The sequence below is a fragment of the Panthera tigris genome, chromosome D4 (genome assembly GCF_018350195.1).
Source record: "Panthera tigris isolate Pti1 chromosome D4, P.tigris_Pti1_mat1.1, whole genome shotgun sequence".
Classification (NCBI taxonomy): Eukaryota; Metazoa; Chordata; class Mammalia; order Carnivora; family Felidae; genus Panthera; species Panthera tigris.
The window spans coordinates 1,248,855-1,271,361 of NC_056672.1; the positions used below are offsets into that span (position 1 = coordinate 1,248,855).

Below are 22,507 nucleotides of genomic sequence, written 5' to 3' on the forward strand. Positions count from 1 at the left end.
TCCTACACTACTTGTTTTTTTGGTCTGGCTTATTTCACGCAGCATAACGTCTTCAAGGTTCATCTGTCCTGTAAGTGGTGTCAGAATTTCCTTCCTTTTTAAGGCTGAGAACTATGCCAGTGTACGTTGATAACCACATTTTGTCCATTTGTCTGTTGATGGACACTTGGGTTGCTTATACCTATTGGCTACTGTGAGCAATGCTGCCGTGAACATAGGTGTGCAGGTATCTCTTTGAGTCCCTGCTTTCAATTCTTTTTAAAGAATACCCAGAAGTAAAATCACTGGATCATACAATAATACTATTTGTAACTTTTTGAGGAATTGCAGACTGTTTCTAGTAGCTGCGCCACTTTACATTCCTGCCAGCAGTACAACAGGGTTCCAGTTTCTCCTCATCCTTGCCAATACTTTGTATTTTCAGATTTTTTTTTTTATATAGCCATCCTGACACCACAGTGGTATCTCACTGTGGTTCTCACTAGCATTTCCCTAATGATCAGGGATTTGAGCCTTTTTTCATGTGCTTATTGGCCATTTGTACATCTTCCTTAGAGAAACAGCAGTTCAAGTCCTTTGCCCATTTCTTAATTATTTGTCTTTGTTATTAAGTTTTAAGGAGTTCTCTGTATATTCTGGATTTTAATCCCTCATCAGATATGTGATATGCAAATACTTTTTCTCATTCTAGGGGCTGTCTTTTTACTCTGTGGACAGTGTCTCTTGATGCACAAGTTTTTAATTTTCATGAAGACCACTTACCTGTTTTTGTTGCTCATGTCTTTGGTGTCATACCCAAGAAATTATTGCCAGATCCAATGTTGTGAAGCCTTTCCCTCTTTCCTTCTAAGAGTTTAATAATTTTAGCTGTTATGTTTAGGCCTTTTATCCACTTTGGTTAATTTTTGTCTGTGGTGTTAGATAAGGGTGCAGTTTCATGCCTTTGCATGTGGGTAACCAGTTTTCCCAATACCATTTGTTGAAGAGACTATCCTTTCCCCATTGGATGGTCTTAGTACTCTTGTTGAATATGAATGGACTATATTTGCAAAGGTTTATTTCTAGGGTCTCTGTTGTATTTTATTAGTGTATATGTCTATCCTTTTTCCAGTATCACATTGTTTTCATTTCTGTAGCTTTGTAGTTAAGTTTCAAAATCAGGGAAGTATGAGTCCTCCAACTTTGTTTTTCTTTCTCAATATTGTTTTGATTATTGTGGGTCCCTTGAGAATCCATATGAATTTTAGGATGGGTTTTTGTATTTCTTTTTTTTTTTTAATTTTTTTTTTTTAACGTATATTTATTTTTGAGACAGAGAGAGACAGAGCATGAACAGGGGAGGGGCAGAGAGAGAGGGAGACACAGAATCTGAAACAGGCTGCAGGCTCTGAGCGGTCAGCACAGAGTCCGATGCGGGGCTTGAACTCACGGACCGTGAGATCATGACCTGAGCTGAAGTCGGATGCTTAACCGACCAAGCCACCCAGGCGCCCCTGGGTTTTTGTATTTCTTAAAAAAAAATGCCATTGGGAATTTAGTAGTGATTGCATTGAATCTGTAGATCACTTTGGGTAGTATCTGATGGTAACAGTGTAAGTCTTCCAATCCATGAACATATGATGTCTTTCCATTTATGTGTTTTAAAAAAAAATGTTTACTTACTTTAGAGAGAGAAAGAGTGCATGAGTGGGGAAAGGGCAGAGTGAGAAGAGGACAGAAGATCTGAAGGGGGCTCTGTATTGACAGCAGAGATCCTGATGCAGGGCTCGAACTCCCAACCTGTGAGATCATGACCTGAGCTGAAGTCAGATGCTTAACCAACTGAGCCACCCAGGCACCCCTATTTATGTCTTCTTTAATTTCCTTTGGCAGTGTTTTGTAGCTTTCAGTGTGTAAGTCTTTCAACTCCTTGAAGTTATTCCTAAACATTTTATTACTTTTATGTTACTGTAAATGTAATTGTTTCCTTGATTTCTTTTCAGATTGTTCACTGTTAGTGTATAGAAATGCAGCCGACTTTGTACCCTGCATCTTTGCTGAATTCATGGATTAGTTTTGTATGTGTGTGTTCTTTAGGGTTATCTACTTATAAGATTATGTCATCTCTGAACAAGGATCATTTTACTTTTTCCTTTCCAGTTTGGATGCCTTTTTTTTCCTTGCCTAATATCTCTGGCTACAGTTTTTAATATTATATTGAACAGAAGTGGAAAAAACAGGTATCCTTTTCTTGTTCTTGACTTTGGAGGAAAAGCTTTCAGACTTTCACCATTAAGTATATGAGTATATAATGTTAGCTGTGGGTTTTCATATGTGGTCTTTATCGTATTGAGGGAGTTCTGTTCATAGTTTGTTGAGTGCCTTTATCTTGTTAATGATGTATTACATGGATTTTTATGTTAAACCACCATTGCATTAATTCCTAGGATAAATCCCACCTGGTCATGGTGTATATACTCCTATTGTGCTACTGAATTAAGTTTGCTAATGTTTTATTGAGGATTTTTGCATCAATATTCATTGGGGTATCAGTCCATAATTTTCTTGTGATGTATTTATCTGGCCTTAGTGTCAAGAAAATGCTGGTCACAAAAAATAAGTTTATTCCTATTCAACTTTTGGAAGAGTTTGAGAAAGATTGCTGTTAATTCTTCTTTAAAAGTTTGGCTTCTCTTTGTTGAGGTTTTTGATTATTAATTCAGTCTCATTACTTGTTACATGTCTAGTTCAGTTTTCTATTTCTTCTTGAGTCAGCTCTGGTAGTTTCTGTGTTTCTAGGGATTTTTATATTTCATGTAAATATTTAGTTTGGTAGCTAAAACTTCGTCAGTTTGTTAATCTTTTCTAAGAACCAACTTTTGGTTTCGTTTTTAATTCATTTGCTTTAATTTTTCTTTATGACGTCCTGTTCTCTTTTATATGGTATACAGTTATTGATTTAAAATTTTTAATGTAGGCATTTATAGCTATAAATTTCCTTCTGAGAACTTCTTTTGCTTTATCTCATAAATTTTTATATGTTCTGTTTTCATTTGTCTCAATTATTTTCTCATTTCCCTTGTGATTATGTCTTTGATCCTTTGGTTGTTTAAGTATGTGTTTCGTTTCTGCATATATGCCAGTTTTCTAGTAATTTTGTTGTTATTGATTTCTAATTTTATTTATTGTGTTAGAAAAGATACTTTGTATGATTAGGATCTTTTCAGGTTTGTACTGTATTTATATATTTTGTGTTTATTTTACTTATTAAGACTTGTTTTGTGGCCTAACATGAGGCCTATTCTGGGGATCTTTTACATACACCTAAAGAAAAGGAATTCTACTCTTGTTGGATAGTTTTGTTAGTGCTAATTGGCTTATGGGAGCTTCCTTAGGTCTGTTCTTAGTGATTTGTCCTGTTGTTCTTTATTAAAAATGGAGTATTAAAGTCTACAATGGCTGGTGTAGAACTGTCTTTTTTCTCCTTTCAGTTCTACATTTGCATCATATAATTTGGGGTGTGTTTTTAGATAAATATATATTTATAATTATTACATCTTGATGGATCAAAACTTTTATCAATATATGATCTTTGTCTTTTTACATAACCTTTTTTGACTTAAAATAAGTTTTGCCTGGCAGTAACGTACCCACCCCAGCTCTCTTTTTCCATCCTTTTGCTTGCAACTTCTTTGTGTCTTTGTATCTAAAGTGAGTCTCTGGTAGATAGCACATAGATTGACCATGCATTTTTAACTATTCTGCTAATCTCTGCTTATTAATTGGAAAATTTTTAAGTCTGTTTACTTATTTTGAGAGAGAAACACAAGCAGGGGGAGGGACAGAGAGAGAGGGAGAGAGAGAATCCCAAGCAGGCTCTGCAGTGTCAGTGCAGAGACCAATGTGGGGGCTTGAACTCCTGAACCATGAGATCATGACCTGAGCTGAAATCAAGAGTCGGATGCTTTGGGAATGCAAGCTGGTGTAGCCACTCTGGAAAACAGTATGGAGGTTCCTCAAAAAACTAAAAATAGAACTACCCTACGACCCAGCAATTGCACTACTAGGCATTTATCCATGGGTTACAGGTGTGTTGTTTCGAAGGGACACATGCACCCCCATGTTTATAGCAGCACTATCAACAATAGCCAAAGTTATGGAAAGAGCCCAAATGTCCATCAATGGATGAATGGATAAAGAAAATGTGGTATATATATACAATGGAGTATTACTTGGCAATCAAAAAGAATGAAATCTTGCCATTTGCAACTACGTGGATGGAACTGGAAGGTATTATGCTAAGTGAAATTAGTCAGAGAAAGACAAAAACCATATGACTTCACTAATATGAGGACTTTAAGAGACAAAACAGATGAACAGAAGGGAAGGGAAACAAAAATAATATAAAAACAGGGAGGGGGACAAAACAGAAGAGACTCATAAATATGGAGAACAAACTGAGGGTTACTGGAGGGGTAGTGGGAGGGGGGATGGGCTAAATGGGTAAGGGGCACTAAGGAATCTACCCCTGAAATCATTGTTGCACTATTTGCTAATTTGGATATAAATTTTAAAAAATAAAAAATAAAATAAATATTTAAAAGAGTCGGATGCTTAACTGACTGAGCCATCCAGGCACCCCTCTTTGAGCACAGTTAAAACATCCACTTTAAAGTCCTTAGTCCAATGTCTAGCCTTTCTCAAGGACAATTTCTGTTAATTTTTTCCTTTTAATGGGCTGTACTTTTCTGTTTCTCTGTATGATCTGTGATTTCTTGTTGAAAACTAGGCATTTGCATATTATAATTAATAATTCTGGAAATTAGATTCTCCTCTTTTCCACTATTTGCTGGTTTTGTTTGTTGAAGGCTTAGGTTATATTAGCTTGAGATTTGCTTGAATATCAGGAGCTTAAACACCTCTCCCAGTCTTTACAGATTGGCTCAGGGCTAGGAGGACTCCTTGAACGCTTAGCCAGGCCATTTACAATTTGCGTATGCCTTCACTTTTGCTTGCATTGAATAATGGTGAGAGCTTAGAGTTTTCTGAGTTGTATGTGTGTGCGACAGACAGAGAGGGAGAGAGAGAGAGAGAGGGAGAGAGAGAGAGAGAGAGACAGACAGACAGACAGACAGACAGTGTATTCTGCCTTGGACATGCACATGGCTCTCTGAATTCCCCAGCACACACATACTTTTCAGTACCCTCATTTCCCAAAGAAACTCTCTCCCATGCTTTTCTACTCAGGCTTTTAGGCAATCTATGTGTATCTTGTTTGTAGTCTTTGGCCCCAAGCAACTGCAGATTTTTAAGTTGCCTTACAATGTTTTTGAGCAATACCTGCCACTTTTCTACCCTTAGAGAATTCCAAATATATGCAGACAGATATGTGCATCTTGTGTCAGTCCTTCAGGTGGCCTTTACACAGGATATAATAGACATACACAATAAATTGTGAGTGAGAGCTTTGCTCCCTCTGGAACCAAGGGCCAGGCTCCCACACTGGAAACACAGGCTGCCCTCTTCAAGGCAGTTGTAAAGCTAGGAAGCGGGGAGGGCCAGGGGCCAGTAAAAACACCACAGTGCTTTCCAGCTTCTAAATATTTGCTTTTTTCTTGATTTGTCTTTTACTTCTATTTCATTGCCATAAACCTTTAACTGTTTTCTGGAGTTCTGATAAAGTTAGTTTTGATGGTTTCTGGTTGTCTTTTCACCATTTCTGTGAAGGCATGGAAGTTTGAAGCTGCCTACTCCTTCATTTTCCTTATGTCATTCTTGCTGAGATTTGTGTGTTTTTGAATATTCTTTCAGTTATTGAAAGAGGAATTAAAAAAATTTCCCACTATGGTGTGGACTTGTAGATTTCTTACTGCAGTTCTTTTGTGTACATTTTGAGGGCAGGTTATCAGGTATGTTCATATTTAGATTTACTGTCTTCCTTGTGAGTTGAACTTTTAATAGTATGAAGTACCTCTATTACGATTTTTGCCTTTAAATCTAGTTTGTCTGAAGTTGCTGTAGGTACACTAGCTTGTGTTGGGTTACTGCTTACATGGTATGGTTTCCTATCCTTTACTTTCAGTATTTCTATATCCTTGTTTCAGATGTTTCTCTTGTAAACAGCATATAATTGTTGTAAAACTTTGAACATTTACATTTACATTTAATTTAATTGCATATACAGACTCTTGAACAATTCAGGAGTTAAGGGAGTGGACAACCTTGCTCAGTCAAGTCTGCATATAACTTTTGACCCCCCCTAAAACTTAGCTACTGATAGCCTACTGTTGAAGCCTTACTGATAACATAAACAGTTAGTTAACACATATTTTCTATGTTGTATTATATACTATAGTCTTATAATAAACTAAGCTAGAGAAAAAATATTAAGAAAATAATGAGAAATAAAATACATTTACAGTAGTGCACTGTAAAAACTCTGATTATAAGTAGACCTGCACAGTTCAAAACTGTGTTGTTCAGGGCCAACTGTATGTTTTAGCTTAAATCCCTTATATGTTTTCTATTTGTCCTATCTGTTCCATGTTCCTTTTTCTCTCTTAGATATATTTTCTTACTCTTTTTTTCCTCCCACAGTTAGCTGGGAAATTTAACTTTCTCTTCCTGTTCATTTAATGATTATTCTAAGTACTTTAGCATACATCCTTAAATTATCACAGTCTAATTTTCTTGTACCAACTTCCCAGACAATGGAAAGGCCACAAAACACTTTAATAGCTTTTACTGTCCTCCTAACTTCTTTCAATTCTATATAGACTTTCAGTCTCACAATACATTTTTTATACAGTCAATATTCACCTATATCTGCATATTTACTGTTTTTTTCATTTTTTTTTTAATGTTTATTTTTGAGAGAGAGCATGAGCAGGACAGGTGCAGAGAGGGGTACAGAGGATCCTAAGCAGGCTCTATGCTGACAGGAGAGAGCCCAATGCAGGGCCTGAACTCACAAACTGTGAGATCATGACCTGAGCCAAAATTGGACACTCAACCGACTGAGCCACTCAGGTGCCCCATCATTCTTTCTTGCCACTAATCTTCCCTCTAGGATCTATTTCCATCAGGATTTCCTTTAATATATGTGTACCAATGACTTATGTCTCCATTTTTGTCTAAAAATGTCTTAATGTCATTGTCATTCTTGAAGGATATTTTCAGTGGGTATAGGATTCTAGGTTAGCAACAATCTTCTGAGCGTTGTGATATTTTCATTGTGCTGTTATGTGGCTTTCCTGTTTTTCTTGGAAGTGAGCTGCCAGTCTGTTGTTACTTTGAAGATAATTCTTTTTCTTCTGGCTTCTAATACGTTTCATTTAATTAGAATATTTATTATGAGATGCCTAAGAATATACATTTTTATTCTGCTTAGACTTCAAAGGGCTCCTTGACTCCACAGTTTCATTTCTCAATCAAATATGGATGTTTTTCCGCCATTATATCTTCCCATACTGCTGACCCACTCTCCTCTCCCTCTTATTCTGCTGATATTCCAGTCCATATAACTCTGTCCTTGGTCCCTTACATGTTGTCGTTGTTGTTTCTTTTAATGTGAAAATTAATGTGCTGTTCTTTTAATGTTGTTGTTTCTTTTAATGAGAAAACAGGCGAGGCAGAGAAAGAGAGAGACAGAGAGGATCAGAAGGCTCTGCAATGACAGCAGAGAGCTCAACGTGGGGCTCGAACTCACAAACTGTGAGATCGTGACCTGAGCTGAAGTTGGATGCTTAACTGACTGTGCCACCCAGGTGTCCCTCTTACATATTTTCTAATCTTTTGTCCCTTCATAGTTTAGTTTGGGTATCTTCTTCAGATCTTTTATTTTTTTAATGTTTTTTGAGAGAGAGAGAGAAAATATGAGTGGGGGAGGGGCAGAAAGAGGGAGAGAGAATCCCAAGTGGACTCTGCACTGTCAACACAGAGCCCGATATGGGGCTCAGTATCACAAACAGTGAGATGATGACCTGAGCCGAAATCAAGAGTCGGATGCTTAACCCCCTGAGCCAGCCAGGTACCCCTTCTTCACATCTTTTAGTTCACCATATTTGTCTCTGTGTCTATACTGCTTTTAATCTTATTCATTGAGTTTTAAATTTATTATTTAAGTTGAAAATCACCATCCACATCTGCTATACCCTTTAAAAAAATTACAGTATAGTTAACATACAGTATTATATTAGCTTCAGGGGTACAATATAGGGATTCACAAATTCTGTACATTTCTTAGTGTTTATCATAAGTGTCCTCGTAATCCCCTCACCTATGTCACCCATCCCCCCCAGCCACCTCACTCTAGTAACCATCAGTTCTCAGTCAAGAGTCAGGTTTTTTGTCTCTTTCTTTGTTTTGTTTTTAAAATTCCATATATAAGTGAAATCATATGGGATTTGTCTTTCTCTGACTTATTTCACTTAGCATTATACCCTCTCTGACCCATCCATGTTGTTGCAAAAGGCAAGATTTCATTCTTTTTTAGGCTGATTAATATTCCATTGTAGGTATCTACCACCTAGTCTTTTTTTTTAATTTTTTTTTGATATTTATTTTTGAAGGGGAGAGAGAGAGAGCGAGAGTGAGAGAGCGTGAGGTGGGAGGGGCAGAGAGAGAGGGAGACACAGAATCCGAAGCAGGCTCCAGGCTCTGAGCTGTCAGCACAGAGCCTGATGCGGGGCTCGAACCTGTAAACCACGAGATCATGACCTGAGCCGAAGTCAAGGCTCAATCGACTGAGCCACCCAGGAGCCCCGACCACCTAGTCTTTATCCATTCATCTATCAGTGGACACTTGGGATGCTTCCACAATTTGTCTATTTTAAATGATGCTGCAGTAAACATACGGGTGCATATATATTTTTGAATTAGTTTTCATATTCTTTGGGTAAATACCCAGTAGTGGAATTCCTGGATTGTAGGGAAATTCAATTTTTAATTTTTTGAGGAATTTCCATACTGTTGCCATAGTGGCTGCACCAGTTTGTATTTCCACCAACACTGCATGAGGGTTCCTTTTTCTCCACATCCTCACCAACACTTGTTTCTTGTGTTTTTGATTTTAGTCATTCTGACATGTGTGAGGTGGTATGTCATTGATTTGCATCTTCCTAATGATTAGTGATGTTAAACATCATCTTCTCATATGTCTATTGGCCATCTATATGTGTTCTTTGGAGAAATGTCTGTTAGCGTATTCTGCCTATTTTTAATTAGATTTTTCTTTTTTGGTGTTGTGTAACTTCTTCCTATATTTTGGATTCTAACCCATTATCAGATATATCATTTGCAGATATCTTGTCCCATTACTAGGTTGCCTTTTAGTTATGTTGACTGTTTCCTTTGTTGTCAGGAAGCTTTTTATTTTGATGTAGTACCAATTGTTTATCTTGCTTTTTGTTTCCCTCGCCTCAGGACACATTATCTGGAAAACTGTTGCTATAGCCAATCTCAGAGACATTCCTGCCTATGTTCTCTTCTAGGATTTTTATGGTTTCAGGTCTCATATTTAGGTCTTTCATCCATTTCGAGTGATTTTTGTGTATGATATGAGAAGGTGTTCCAGATTCTTTCTTTTGCATGTAGCTGTCCAGCATTCCCAACACCACTTGTTGAAGAGATTGTCTTTTTCCCCATTGCATATTCTTGCCTCCTTTGTCAGAGATTAATTGATTATATAATCATGGGTTTATTTCTGGGCTCTCTCTTCTGTTCCATTGACCTATGTGTCTACTTTTGCGCCAGTACAATACTGTTTTGATTGCCAGAGTTTTGTAGTGTATCTTGAAATCTGGAATTGTGCTACTGCCAGTTTTGTTCTTCTTTTTCAAGATGGCTTTGGCTATTTGGGGTCTTTTGTGGTTCTATACAAATCCATACAATAGGATTACTTGTTCTAGTTTTGTGAAAAATGCTGTTGGTATTCTCAGAAGGATTGCATTAAATGTGTAGATTGCTTTGGGTACTATGAACATTTTAATAATACTTGTTCTCCCAGTCCATGAACATAGAATATCTTTCCATTTGTGTCATCTTCAGTTTCTTTCGTCACTATTTTATAGTTCTCAGAGTACAGTTCTTTCACCTACTTGGTTTAGTTTTTTTCCCTAGGTGTTTCACTCTCTTTGGTGCAGTTCTAAATGGGAGTGTTTTCTTAATTTCTCTTTTTGCTACTTCTTATTAGTGTCTGGAAATGCAACAGATTTGTGTATATTGGTTTTGTATCCTGCAACTTGACTTTAAACAGTTTATCAGTTCAGTTTTTTGGTGAAATCTTTAGGGTTTTCTGTGATATTATCATGTCATCTTTTGTGTCTGATTACTGTGGCTAGGACCTCTCCAGTACTATGTTGAATAAAAGTGGTGAGAATGGACATCCTTGTCTTATTCCTGATCTTAGGGAAAAGTTCTCAGTTTTTCCCCATTGAATATGATGTTAGGTGTGGGTTTTTCATATATGGCATTTATGATCTTGAGGTATGTTAGCTCTAAACCCACTTTGTTGAGAGTTTGTTTCATGAATAGATGTTGAGTTTCATCATGCTTTTTCTGCATCTATTGAAATGATCATATGGTTTTTATGCTATCTCTTGTTGATAGCATGATATCTCTTGTTGATAGTATGATATCTCTTGTGATGTATCATGTTGATTGATTTCTGAATACTGAACCACCCTTGCAACCCAGGAATAAATCCCACTTGATTGTGGTGCATAATTTTTTAATGTATTCTTGGATTCATTTTGCTAGTATTTGATGAGGATTTTGCATGTTGTTAAGAGATATTGTCCTGTAGTTCTCTTTGTTTGTGATGTCTTTATCTGGTTTTGGCATCAGGGTAATGCTTGTAGAGAGAGGCCTTGGAGAATGAATTTGGAAGTTTTCCTTCCTCTTCTATTTTTTGGACAATTTTGAGGACAGCGTATTAACTTTTCTTTAAATGTTTGGTTAAATTGACCTGTGAAGCCATCTGTTCCTGGACTTTTGTTTGTTGGGAGTTTTTTGATTATTGACATGACTTCATTGTTGGTGATCAGTCTGTTCAAATTTCCTATATTTTTCTAGGAATTTATCCATTTCTTCTAGGTTATCCAATTTGTCATATAATTTTTCACAGTATTCTCTTATAATCCTTTTATTTCTGTGGTGTTGGTTGTTATTTCTCCTCTTTCATTTCTGATTTTACTTGATTCCTCTCCCACTTTCCCTCCCCACCCCCCTCTCTTTTGATGAGTCCACTTCCTGATTTTATTGATCTATTGTTTTACTGTTGTTTTTAGTTTTTTTAATTTGTTTCATTTATTTCCGCTCTGATATTTACTATTTCCTTCCTTCTACTGGTTTTAATTTTTGTTTGTTCTTTTTCCAGCTCCTTTCAATGTAGGTTAGGTTGTTTGAGATTTTTCTTGCTCCTTGAGGTAGGCCTGTATTGCTGTAAACTTCTTAGAACAGCTTTTGCTGGATCCCAAAGATTTTGGACTGTTGTGTTTTCATTTGTCTCCATGTATTTTTTAAATTTCCTCTTTGATTTCTTGGTTGACCCACTCATTGTTTAGTAGCATGCTATTTAGTCTGTGTATTTGTGTTCTTTCCAGATTTTTCTCTGCTGCTGGATTTCTGCTTTCATAGCATTGTAGTCAGAATAGATGCATGGCATGAGTTCAGTCTTTCTGAACTTGTTGAGACTTGTTTTGTGGCATAATATGTAATCTATTCTGGAGAATGTTCCATGTGCACTTGTAAAAATGTGTACTGTGAATATATCTGTTAGATCCATCTGGTCCAACGTACCATTCAAAGCCACTGATTCCTTTGTTTATTTTCTCTTTGGATGATCTCTTCACTGATGTTATTAGTAGGGTGTTAAAGTCCTGTACTATTATTGTATTACTATCGATTACTTCCTTTATGTCTGTTATTAGCTGCTTTATGTATTTGGGTGCTCCCATGCTGTGTGCATATTTATAATTGTTATAGCTTCTTGTTGGATTGCTCTTTTTATGGGTATATGATGTCCTTCTTTGTCTCTTGTTACTGTCATTGTTTTAAAGTGTATTTTGTTGGATAGAAGTATTGCTACCCCGGTTTTCTTTTGACATGCATTTGCACAATAATGCTTTTCCATCCCTTCACTTTTAATCTGCAGGTGTCTTTAGGTGTGAAATGAGTCCCTTGTAGACAGCATATAGATGGGTCTTGTATTTTTATCTATTCTTTCACCTTATGTCTTTTGATTGGAGTGTTTAGTCCATTTACATTCAAAGTAATTAGTGATAGGTATCTACTTACTGCCATTTTGTTTCTTGTTTTATGGTTGTTTTTCTAGTTATTCTCTGTTGCTTTCTTCTCTTGCTGTCTTCTCACAGTTTGCTGGCTTTCTTTAGTGATAGACTTGGATTCCTTTCTCTTTGTTTTTTGCATATCTGTTACTGGTTTCTGATTTGTGGTTACCATTAAGTTGATATATAACATCTTCTGTATATAGCAGTCTGTATTGTTGATGGTCACTTAAGTGTGAACTGATTCTTTACTCCTTCCCTCCCCCCTGCCCCCACGTTTAGGTATGTATACTTTACATCTTCTTATATATCCTTTGACTGACTTTTATAGATATACTTAAGTTTACTGGTTTTGTGTTTCCTACTTTTCTTCCTCCTACTTACGGTTTTTCCTTTCCACCCAAAGAGTCCCCTTTAATATTTCTAAGGATGAAGAAATGGTTGAAGGGATGGGATGGGGTGAAGTGATGGTTTAGTGATCATGAATTCTTTTGACTTTAGTTTGTCTAGGAAATTATCTCTCCTGTTCTGAATGATAGCCTTCCTGGGTAAAGTATTCTTGGCTGCATGTTTTTTTTGTTTTTGTTTTTGTTTTTTCCCCTTCAGCATGCCATTCCCTTCTGGCCTTCAAAGTTTCTGCTGAAAAACCAGCTGATAGCCTTATGGGGTTTCCTTTGTATGTAACCATTTTCTTTTTTTGCTGCTTTAAAAATTCTCTTTATCACTACTTTTTGCCATTTGAATTTTATGTGTCTTGGTGTAGACCAAGTAGACCTACTTGGGTTGATTTTGTTGGGGGCTTTTTGTGCCTCCTGGATATGGATTTCTCTTTCCTTCCCCAGATTTGAGACATTTTCAGTGATTATTTCTTGAGATAGAAAGATTTTTCTTCCCCCTTTTCTCTTTTCTTCTTCTGAGATCCCTGTAATGTGAATACTACTGCACTTGATGGTTTGCTGAGTTCCCTAAGTCTATATTTATTTTTTATTATTCTTTTTCTCTCTCCAGTTTTTCATCCAGATTGCTTTTCATTCCTCTGTCCTCTAGGTTGCTGCTCTGTTCTGTTTGCTCTAATCCACTATTTATCACTCTAGTGTATTTTTAATTTCAGTGATTGAGTTCTTCATCTCTGTTCTTTTTTATGTTTGTCTCTTTGTTGAGGGTCTCACTGAGGTCCTCCACTCTTTTCTCAAGTCCAGTGAGTACCTCTTTCATCATTACTTTACATTCTCTATCAGGCATATTACTTTTAACCACTTCAATCAGCTGTCTTCTAATTTTGTCCTGTTCTTTCATTTGGGACATATTCCTTTGTCTCCTCGTTTTGTCTCTCTGTGTCTGCTTCTATGTGTTAGGAAAGTCAGCTACATCTCCTGCTTAAGGTAGTGGTCCTTATGAGGAAGAGGGTCCTATAGTGGCATGTACTGCAGTGTCCCCTGTTCTCCAGAACCTGGAGCTGCAGGGGTGTCTCCTGTGTGTGCTGCGTATACCCCACTGTTGTGGCTAAGCCGCTTTTTCCTTCAGACTGGTGGTCTGCAGTGGCTCTTTGCCTGTTGTGGGCAGAGTGTGGTCCCTGTATTGTTAGTGGGCCAGTCCAGGGCAGCCTTGGGCTTGAAATGCATCAGACCAGGCATTTGCCAGAAATGTAGTAGCACCGAACTGCAGAGTGCTTTCCCTGTGTTGTTCCCTGGGAAGCTTTTGTTGGTGAGAGGGACTGCAGTCAGACCAGATGTCCGCCCCTAGCTGGGACCACAGTTGGGACTGCTATATGTGGTGATCATCCTTTCTCCCTTGGCAGGAGTCACTTTGGAGTGGTGCTGGCCCATCAGGTCTGCCTGCACACTGCCAGACTCGTAGCACTGCTATGATCAGCTCCGGTCAAGTGTGTACTGGAGGGGCAGGTCTGTGGGAGAACATGGGGACGAGGGTGGGGTGGGGTGTGTGGTGTTAGCAAGGTTTGTGCAGGTCAGCTGTAGGAGGGGATCAGAGGCGTGGAAGGTGGTCCAGTCAGAGGTAGGTATCTGCAGAAGAGTGCAGGGGTGGAGCATGCTATTTAGCAACCTAGGTGGAGTGTTCGTGCTGCACTGGTTTCCATGGGTGTCTGTATCTAGGCTGCGGGTTGGGGAGGAAATGGCACCCGCCAGCTCTTTTGTTTTTGGAAAAGTCTTCCAAACATCCCTGCCCCTCCAGCACATACTCTGAGATTAGTAAGTAAATCTAGAACTCAGGCGTTTTTCAGACCACTGCTTTTATGCTATATCTCAGGAGGGCTATTTGTTGTGCTAAGAGTAGGGGTCAGTTTCCCCTGACCCTCCAGGTTTTTCCCACAGCTGAGCTGGCCAATTTTTGAAGTCCCGGGTGTGCTGCCCTGCTGATTTGAAGGACTGGTGTAATTGTGCCCCCTGACTTTCATGTGGGTTCTCTGTGCCTGGGGTGAGGGTCTGTTTCTCTCCCCTCTGTAGGCCTGAGGCATCCCTCCCTCCTGCAGAAAGTCCTGAGAGTCTGTCTGGATCTTGACCATGTCTCCACCCTTACTACCTGCTTCATTGTGACCTCTTCTCTGTATTTTGCTGTGGACAGTCTGTTCTGCCAGTCTTTGGGTCACTTTCTGGGTTATTTACACCCATGTGGATGTTATCTAGGTGTATCCTGGGATGAAGTGAGCTTAGGATCCTCCTACTCCCAACATTTTCCTGGAAGTCTGCTGTATTCTTTTTTATAAGTTTCCAGCTTTCTGCCAAAATTCTCAATCTTGTCTTTCAAATAGTATTTTACAGTTCTGTTTTACATAGTTTTCCTTTATATTGCTTTGTCTTTTGGCTTTTTAAGGTGTGTGGAATGTTTTATTTGAAAATTTACCTGTAAAAAGAATCAGAGGCCTAGCAGTTGGTTTCTTACATTGTTTTCATTTGCTTTTGAGCTCCTTTTCATAGTCTTACTGGCCATCTTTTGTAAAGTGCCTGGTCAGTGATCTTTACTTTTGAAAAGTTGAATTATCTCTTGATTATTAAATAGTGAGTTCATTATATACTATGGCTACATTATACCAGTCTGTGGCTTGTTTTTTCATCGTTTTAATGGTGAACATGAAATGGCAAAAGTTTCAATATTGTTGTGGTCCAGTTTATACAATGATTTAATTTTTTGTGTGTATATAAGGAATCTTTGCCTCTTTCAAATCCCGATATTATGTTCCTGTCTTCTTTTCTAGAACCTTCATAGTTTTAGCTGCTGCATTGAGGCCTGTAAGCCACTTCAAATGAACTTTTGTGTATGGTTTAATGTTGGGATCAAGTCTTTTGTTTTTTCCTTTTGTGCATATCTGGTTGTTGTAGCACCTTCCTTTCCACACTGAATCGTACAGATGTTGGTCAGGTGGTTGTGTATGTGTAGATCCATTTCTGAACTCACGGGTTTGTCCCACTGAGCAATTCTTTCATCCTTATGATAGTATACTTAAGTACTGCGGCTTTATGGTAAGTTTAATATCTAGTACAATACAACCTCCAGCATCAGTCTTTAAGAATTTGATTTCTCTAGGTCCTTAATACTTTCATACACATTTTAGAAGCAGCCTATTTCTATAAAATAGCTTGCTGGGATTTTGATTGAGATTTAATGGAGTCTGTTGATCAACTGGGTGAAATCTGACATATTAACAGTCCTAAGTATTCCTATGAACATGGCATCTGTGTCATTGTGTCTTTTTAATTTTCTCTCAGCAAAGTTTTGTAGGTGTTACACATCTTTCATCTTTCGTGAAATGTATTCCTGTGTAACTGATGTTTTGGAATGCGAATGGAAATTGTATTCTTAAATTTCACTTCCCAGTTGTTCGTTGCTAGTGTATAGAATTCTGTACCTTGTATCCTGCCATCTTGTTACATTTGCTTGCTAGTTCTAGAAATCAGTTTGTACAGGCTTTTGGTTTTCTCCAAACACAGTCCTTCCTCTGCAAATGAGGATGGTTTCATTTCTTTTCCAGTCTATGACTCTATTCCTTTTCTTGCCTTGGCTGGGACTTCCCACACAGTGCGGACTGGGAGGAGAGCGAGCTGCGGGGGAAGTGCTTCTAGCATTTCAAAGCAGTGGAGGTTTGGCTGCAGATTCCACAGAGGTCCTCACAGATGGAGGAGGCAGCCTCCAGCCTTGGTTGCTGTGTTTTCCATGAAAGAGTATGGAACTTCTCAGCCACTCTCCCTGCATCTGTGGAGAGCATCAGACGGGGTCCTCCCTTGGTGTGTGATTGGGGTCAAGGGGCAGTGACACCCGCCAGGACAGCAGCCTTGCATTTCTGGGGCCGGCTCCATTTGGCTGTGCTGTCTTTCTTTGGTTGCTTTATTAGATCTGTCTGCACCTTGAGAGTTGAAGTTAGGCTGTAATCTCTTTGTGGCCTGTTTTCTGTATCCTGGCCATGCTGATCTCACCAACCATCTCCACTTTCTCATCCTCATGCTGCTTCTCCTCTGGGGTGTGGAGGGCCTGCCCTGCCACAGGCTCCCAGGCTGTGGTCTTTACATAAAGGTCCTGACCAAACAGGAGGCCCTTGGGTAGGGTGTGCAGTCACTCACCACTGCATCCTCAGGACTCAGGCCCCACAGGGTCTGCTCTGTGAGGACAGCTGGGGCATAGGGGTGGCCAGGCTGTAGCTTAAGAAGCAAGAGAGGGCACTGGCTGCTTCCCGGCCGCATGCTGTCTCTCTGATATCAGCCATTAGAAGGCATCCGATGGCAGGTCCTGGAGACTACTCTCTGCCGAGGATGGAGAATCTGTGGGGACCCCTGGGAGGGGCAGCTGTTGGCAGCCACACGTACCTTCCTCTTCTTGTCTTGTAGATGAACGCCTCTCGAGCAGCAGTGGGGACACCATGTCTGGCCCCAGCGCCCAGCCCTCTATCCACCGCGGCCATTCCTGGAACCACCCCAGGCCTGCCCATGCCAGGTACTGCCCTTTCTGGCCTACCAGCCCCGCCCTGTGCGCAGCCTCTGGGCCACTACGGAATCCTGCTCCCGGCTCCAGTGTCCTGGGGGCCCTGGGCAGCCCAGGTGGGCAGCCAGAGACCCGCCAGGGGGCTAGGCTTGGGTGCGGCAGGCATGCCTGCACTTCCCGTGTTCTTTCGGCCACCTGTGGTCAGCGCGCCTGGTCCCAGACTGCGAATCACATAGCCCTCTCTTCCCGCTTGGCCGCTGGAATGCGCTGAACTGAGCAGTCCGGAGGAGCCAGCTTATGGCTTGGCCTCTGCCCCGCCTGCCCATGGGTGCCTGGTGAGGGGCCAGCGTGTGGGCAGCAACGCTTGCTTCCTTTACTGCCGCAGACCCTGTTCCTTCTTCCGTTCCCATGGTTTACACTTGCAGCCTTCGCACCCACTTCCTGTACTTGAACTGATGGTTAGAACATTGTAATCTCCCTGCAGAAGTACAGTGCCTTGAATTCCAGCTTTTCTGTTCCCTGATGGAAAGAAATGTTTAAAAAAAAAACCGTACGTTGGAAAAGGTGTATTTCATTTTTATAATTGGCTTGTGCATTGATATTGTTATTTCCCATTTTAAATCGCAGAGATAATGGTTTATAAATCTGAAACTAAAACCTGACTTCTGTTGTAAATGAGGCCTCTCTGGGCTTCTGTGGTCACAGATCACAGACAGATGGACACCCCTATCCTCACCCCTGCCCGCCGGCTGCAGGGCTCTGCATGCTGCCGACAGGCTGCCCAGGGACATGTGGTTACTGGAACAGAGTGTTGCTGGCAGCAGTAGGTCTCTCAGTAAGAAACAGCAGCAGCAGCTTTTGGCTGTGCACAGCCTGCTGGAAAGTGCTAGATGAGCAGCCACACCCTCTTGACCCAAAGCCTGTGGGGTATAGGCAGGGCATCCACCCTGCAGAGGCCCCGTCGCCCCCTCAGCTCTGGGTTTCTGCTGACCCTCCTGCCAGCCGTTCTTCCTTTTTCATCGTTTCCAGCGAGGCCTGGGTCTCATTCTGCTGTGTGCACACAGGTTGCCCTGCCTGTGGCGTGAGTACTCCCCTTCTGGAGATTTCGGTGAGACTCCTCCCAGATGGGCACCAAATAGCCCCCCGTGGGAGCTGAAGTCCCCGCTCCTCATGGCCAAGATCTTTTCCACTTCCTATCAGAAGGCAGCTGCCTTGGGCTGCCTAGCTGTGAAAACTATATAGTTCTGCTGTACTCTGGGACCTCACTAGACCTGGCTGAATTATTTTAAATGTGTTATTCCATCAATTCGGTTAGAATTGAGTTTCTTAGGTGATTATGCAGGGCGCGATGCTGTAGTAAGAGATTTCTGTTCTCTGTAATGTGCCCCTCAGTCCCTTGGTGGAGAATCTCGTGCGCCTGGGTCCTGGGGGTGGTGGAAGCTGCCTTTCTCCTATGCACCCCCCTCTCCACTGCTGCACCAGAGGTGAGATTTGGGGTCCTGGCCTTGTACGTGGATGGTCAGTGGCACGGAATCCCCAAGAGACTGTATATACGAAGGAGGAAAATAAACATGTTTGCTTGAAAACAGTGTGGAACAACATCTTTTCCTTACTCTCTGCCCACATAAGAGCGGAACCGGCCAGCATCCGGGGTCTTCCGGGTGCAGCTTAGCACTCAGCTCCACCCCTGCCATGGACACCTGGCCTAGGAGGTTGGGGTGGCAGTGAGGGGGCCTGGGGATTGAACGGTGGGTGCTGTGTTCCTAGCAGGAGCCACATGTGATGGATGTTGAGCTGGGTCAGGGGGCAAGAGTGGGATGTTAGGCAGGACCCCCGTCTTCTGCACAGGGTGCTCACCAGGTGGGACCTGAGGACCCAGCTTTGCTGCCTCCAGGCCTGTTTGCTCGGCTTTCAACTACTCTGGACTTGAACTGCATGTAGACATGCAGTGGGCTGCACCCCACGGAGGATGTGAGTCTGATCAACTAAGTGGTACCTGACCCCTGTCCATGTTGGCTGAAGTTGCACAAAGCCAAGTTGGCACGACTCACCCCGTGGACAGAACCGGGGGCGGGGGGTGGGCTCCTCTGTACCTTCTCCTGGATCAGCATTGGGCTCGTAGGCTTGGGAGGTGAGGTGAAGCTCGTAGGACCGGTGCGGGTTTGTTGGGGGCCCCTTGTGGCGCTCAGCAGCTATTTGTAGCCAACCCGCCCCTGATGGCATCATGCTCAGCGGTCTGTGCTGCACGTGCCCTGCACACACTCAAGGTTTGCGGTGTCTCTTGCCCCAGCCAGCTGAGGTGGTCAGGCTTTATGCCCGTGTTCTTGGAGGGAGGGGGAGCCCCCTTTTCAGAAGCAGTGCACCTCAGGGCTGCTGCTTCTCTCACTGTGCCCAAGGAGTGTGACGCTGCAGATGTGCAGGTGCTGGGAAGTCCTGTCTGGTCCTGGGCAGTCACCCCGTGCAGAAGCCGGACAGATGGCAGAGGCTGCCTGGGGCCTGCACAATGTGAGGGTCACGGGCCACCGGCTCTCCAAGGAGTAGGTCTGTGCTGGCAACACTGTTCCACGTTCCAGGGCCTTGTGTGACCGAGTTGGGCCTGTAATCAGCTGTGGCGGTTTTGTTTTCTAGATTCTGAGAGTGAGAAGCCCGACTGAGCCCAGGCAGGCCAGCCCGACCCCGACGCCAGGCCCTGTGTCGTCACACGTGGAGAAGGCGAGTCTGCGCCTCGTGTCCAGTTCACGCTGTTTTGTAACCACTTTCTAAGCATTTTTTATTCACAACTGGAAACACAAATGTAATGCAAGAATAAAGAATATTTTGGGGGAAAAGGGACTTTGGTTTTTCAAGCTCTCTCCTGTCCGCTGGCCAGAGACATGGGGAGAGAGCGAGGGGTGCCAGAGAATCTCCTGGGACCGCGCGGCAAGACAAGGTCTGGGGACACCCTTGGCCGAGGGGTTCCTGGTGTGGTAGTGAACATCTGCGTTTACGTGGCACTTTACGGTGCACCTGTTAGCCCAGGGTCCTTGGGTTGGGACAGCAGCAGGACAGGCCACACAGGTGACAGGGTCCCCCCACCACCTTGCAGAGAGTTAGCCTCCTCGTCACACCCTGAGTGGCGCCAGACTCCGGGAGGCTGAGCAGCAGTGCCCATCTCTGGTGACGGCCCTCCCGCTGCATAGATTTGGGCCTTGGTGCACACAGCTCCGTTCATTTTGCTGACCGGCGGTGGGGGGAGGGGGAGGGCGCTCTCCTGCTGTGTCTTCAGAGGTTTGACACTCCTCCTCTGGGCACAGGGTGGGCATCCAAGCTACGGGCACTGAGGAGAGGGGCAGGCCTGCTGGCCCCGGCAAGGCTGCACCCCTGCGGTGGGTGGGGTCCACGAGAGCAAGAAAGATGGGAAGCCTGCAAGCGGCCTCACAGAGAACCATGCGGTGGTGGGACTGCAGCCCGGATGGGGGCAGGGGGCTCAGGTGGAGCCCGTCTCGGGTCCGCACTCATCAGGACCAGAAAGTGGAACTCAGTTTCCATTAACCTTGGACTGCAACTCGGCGCCCCCTTCGGTGGTGAGTGTGGGGTGGGAGCGCCTGGGGCATGCCACCGCGAGAGCCTGGACACTGCATATGACGCTGCAGTTGTCACAATGATGTATGTCCACCACGACAAAAGGCCAGCCTCTGAGACACAACTCCTGTCCAACTGGTTGGTGAAAGCAAAGCAGCACGGGCTTTGCAGGGGACACGCAGGTGTGGCTTGGGGACATTCATGGGGACCGTCCACCCCAACTCTCGCCAGCTCTGCCTGCCACTTCTCACGTCAAGCTCGCCCCGCCCCAGCGCGTGCCTCGGCCTGAGTCCCCCACTCTCCTCTGTGATCGAGCAGAGCAGGCACGTGCGCAGTCAGATGGAACGACATCCTGTGTTTCGCTCTGTCTTGTCCCCGTCTGTTTGTGGCCTTCACTAGTTTTCTTTTGGTAGTAGTAGTGCAAAGTTTACCTTTTCAGGCAGCAGGTTTATTTACATCATTCCTTGTAAACAAGTAATAGTACAGGTGCTAATAGTAAAAATGGTGGGGGCAGATGGCTGATGTTTGGAGACCCAGCAGGGACTCCTAGGCAGTCCTGACACACTTGGATACGAGGATCTAGAAGGCCCAGAGGTTCCTTCAGGATTTCTGAGTAGTTAGCACCCAGATTCTTTTCCTGGGGGGGGGGGGTTGGTTCTGGGGCAAGGGAGACTTTGGGATGCAACACCCGTTAACGCCACGGCACAGCTGAGAGCTTACCCACTTTTCCTGATCGGCACCCCCTGCCGTCTGTGATTCCGACCAGTGTCTGCCCCACCCCCACTCTGGGAGCAGGGGGGTTCTGCCTGCAAAGGGGGACTGCCCTCTAGAAGCAGCTCTTGATTGCCATGTTGATGGGCACAGGCGAAAGGATGGGCTGGTGGTGGCGATGAGCAAGCTGCCACCCCAGCAGGGCCCATCGTGCCCAGCGAGTCTCTAGACCCCCAGAGTAAGCTCCGGTCCCCCATCTCGGAGTCTCGGATCCCTATGATGGCCGCCCCCAGATGTGGCCCCTGCTGCTGCTCACCGTTCCAAGAGCTCCCCACTCTCCTGCCGCCCCAGGACCCCTCCTGGCTCTTTTGGCCTCCAAGGTCTTCAGACCACTGGATTCTGTCACAAGGCCACTGAGAACCTCTCACTAGACGCCGAGACGGGTATTGTGGGTGCATCCCACTCGTCATACTCGGCTTCAAGCCTCTCAGATGTGTCCCGGAACAGTCATCAACGAGAATGAGGAGCTGTGGCCCAAAGCCAAACTGTCCTTTGGGCAGAACCCTGTGGCTGTGGCTGCTCATCACTGCTCAGGGGAGTGGAAAGGGCCTGTCCCAGGTCTAGCACCTACATGGAGCCCCAGGGCCCAGCCCAGGCTCTCCCAGGACGGGGATGGCACTGTGGTCCGGGCTCGCCCAAGCTCTTCGCGCAGAGCTAGGTGCTGAGCTGCAGGCTCTGCTCCCCATTCTCTTTCTGCCCTGGAGAGCACCCCCAGTCTGCTTTCCTGCACTGCCTGCCACAGTCCGTATGCCTCCACTCTGTGCATCTGCTCCAGATTAAATTAGCTTAAGCTCTGAAATGTGCATCTTATTAAACAGCTGGCTTGTTCTCTAGACCTGGGAAAACCCAGCAAGACAAAAGAAAGCATCCCCCAGGGTTCCAAGCAACCCTGGCTATGCTATTCTAGCACTATGGTCCTAAGTCATAAGTAAGTCTGTATTCTAGTCTGGGAGCCCAGCCTTGATTTATTATGTGTTTAT

General features: G+C 43.2%; 1 protein-coding gene across 9 annotated transcripts in view; it reads left to right on the forward strand.

Annotated features, from left to right (window-relative positions):
* The window catches only part of WNK2 (WNK lysine deficient protein kinase 2), a 130,839-nt gene extending 110,829 nt beyond the window's left edge, over positions 1–20,010 (forward strand). For all 9 annotated transcript variants that reach the window (XM_042963862.1, XM_042963864.1, XM_042963865.1 and 6 more), the window contains 2 exons: positions 17,102–17,207; positions 19,824–20,010. In XM_042963862.1, the coding sequence (XP_042819796.1) occupies positions 17,102–17,207; positions 19,824–19,849 (132 nt within the window). In that variant the 3' untranslated portion in view covers positions 19,850–20,010. The remainder of the gene's footprint in view (positions 1–17,101; positions 17,208–19,823) is intronic.
* The last annotated feature ends 2,497 nt before the right edge of the window (positions 20,011–22,507 follow it).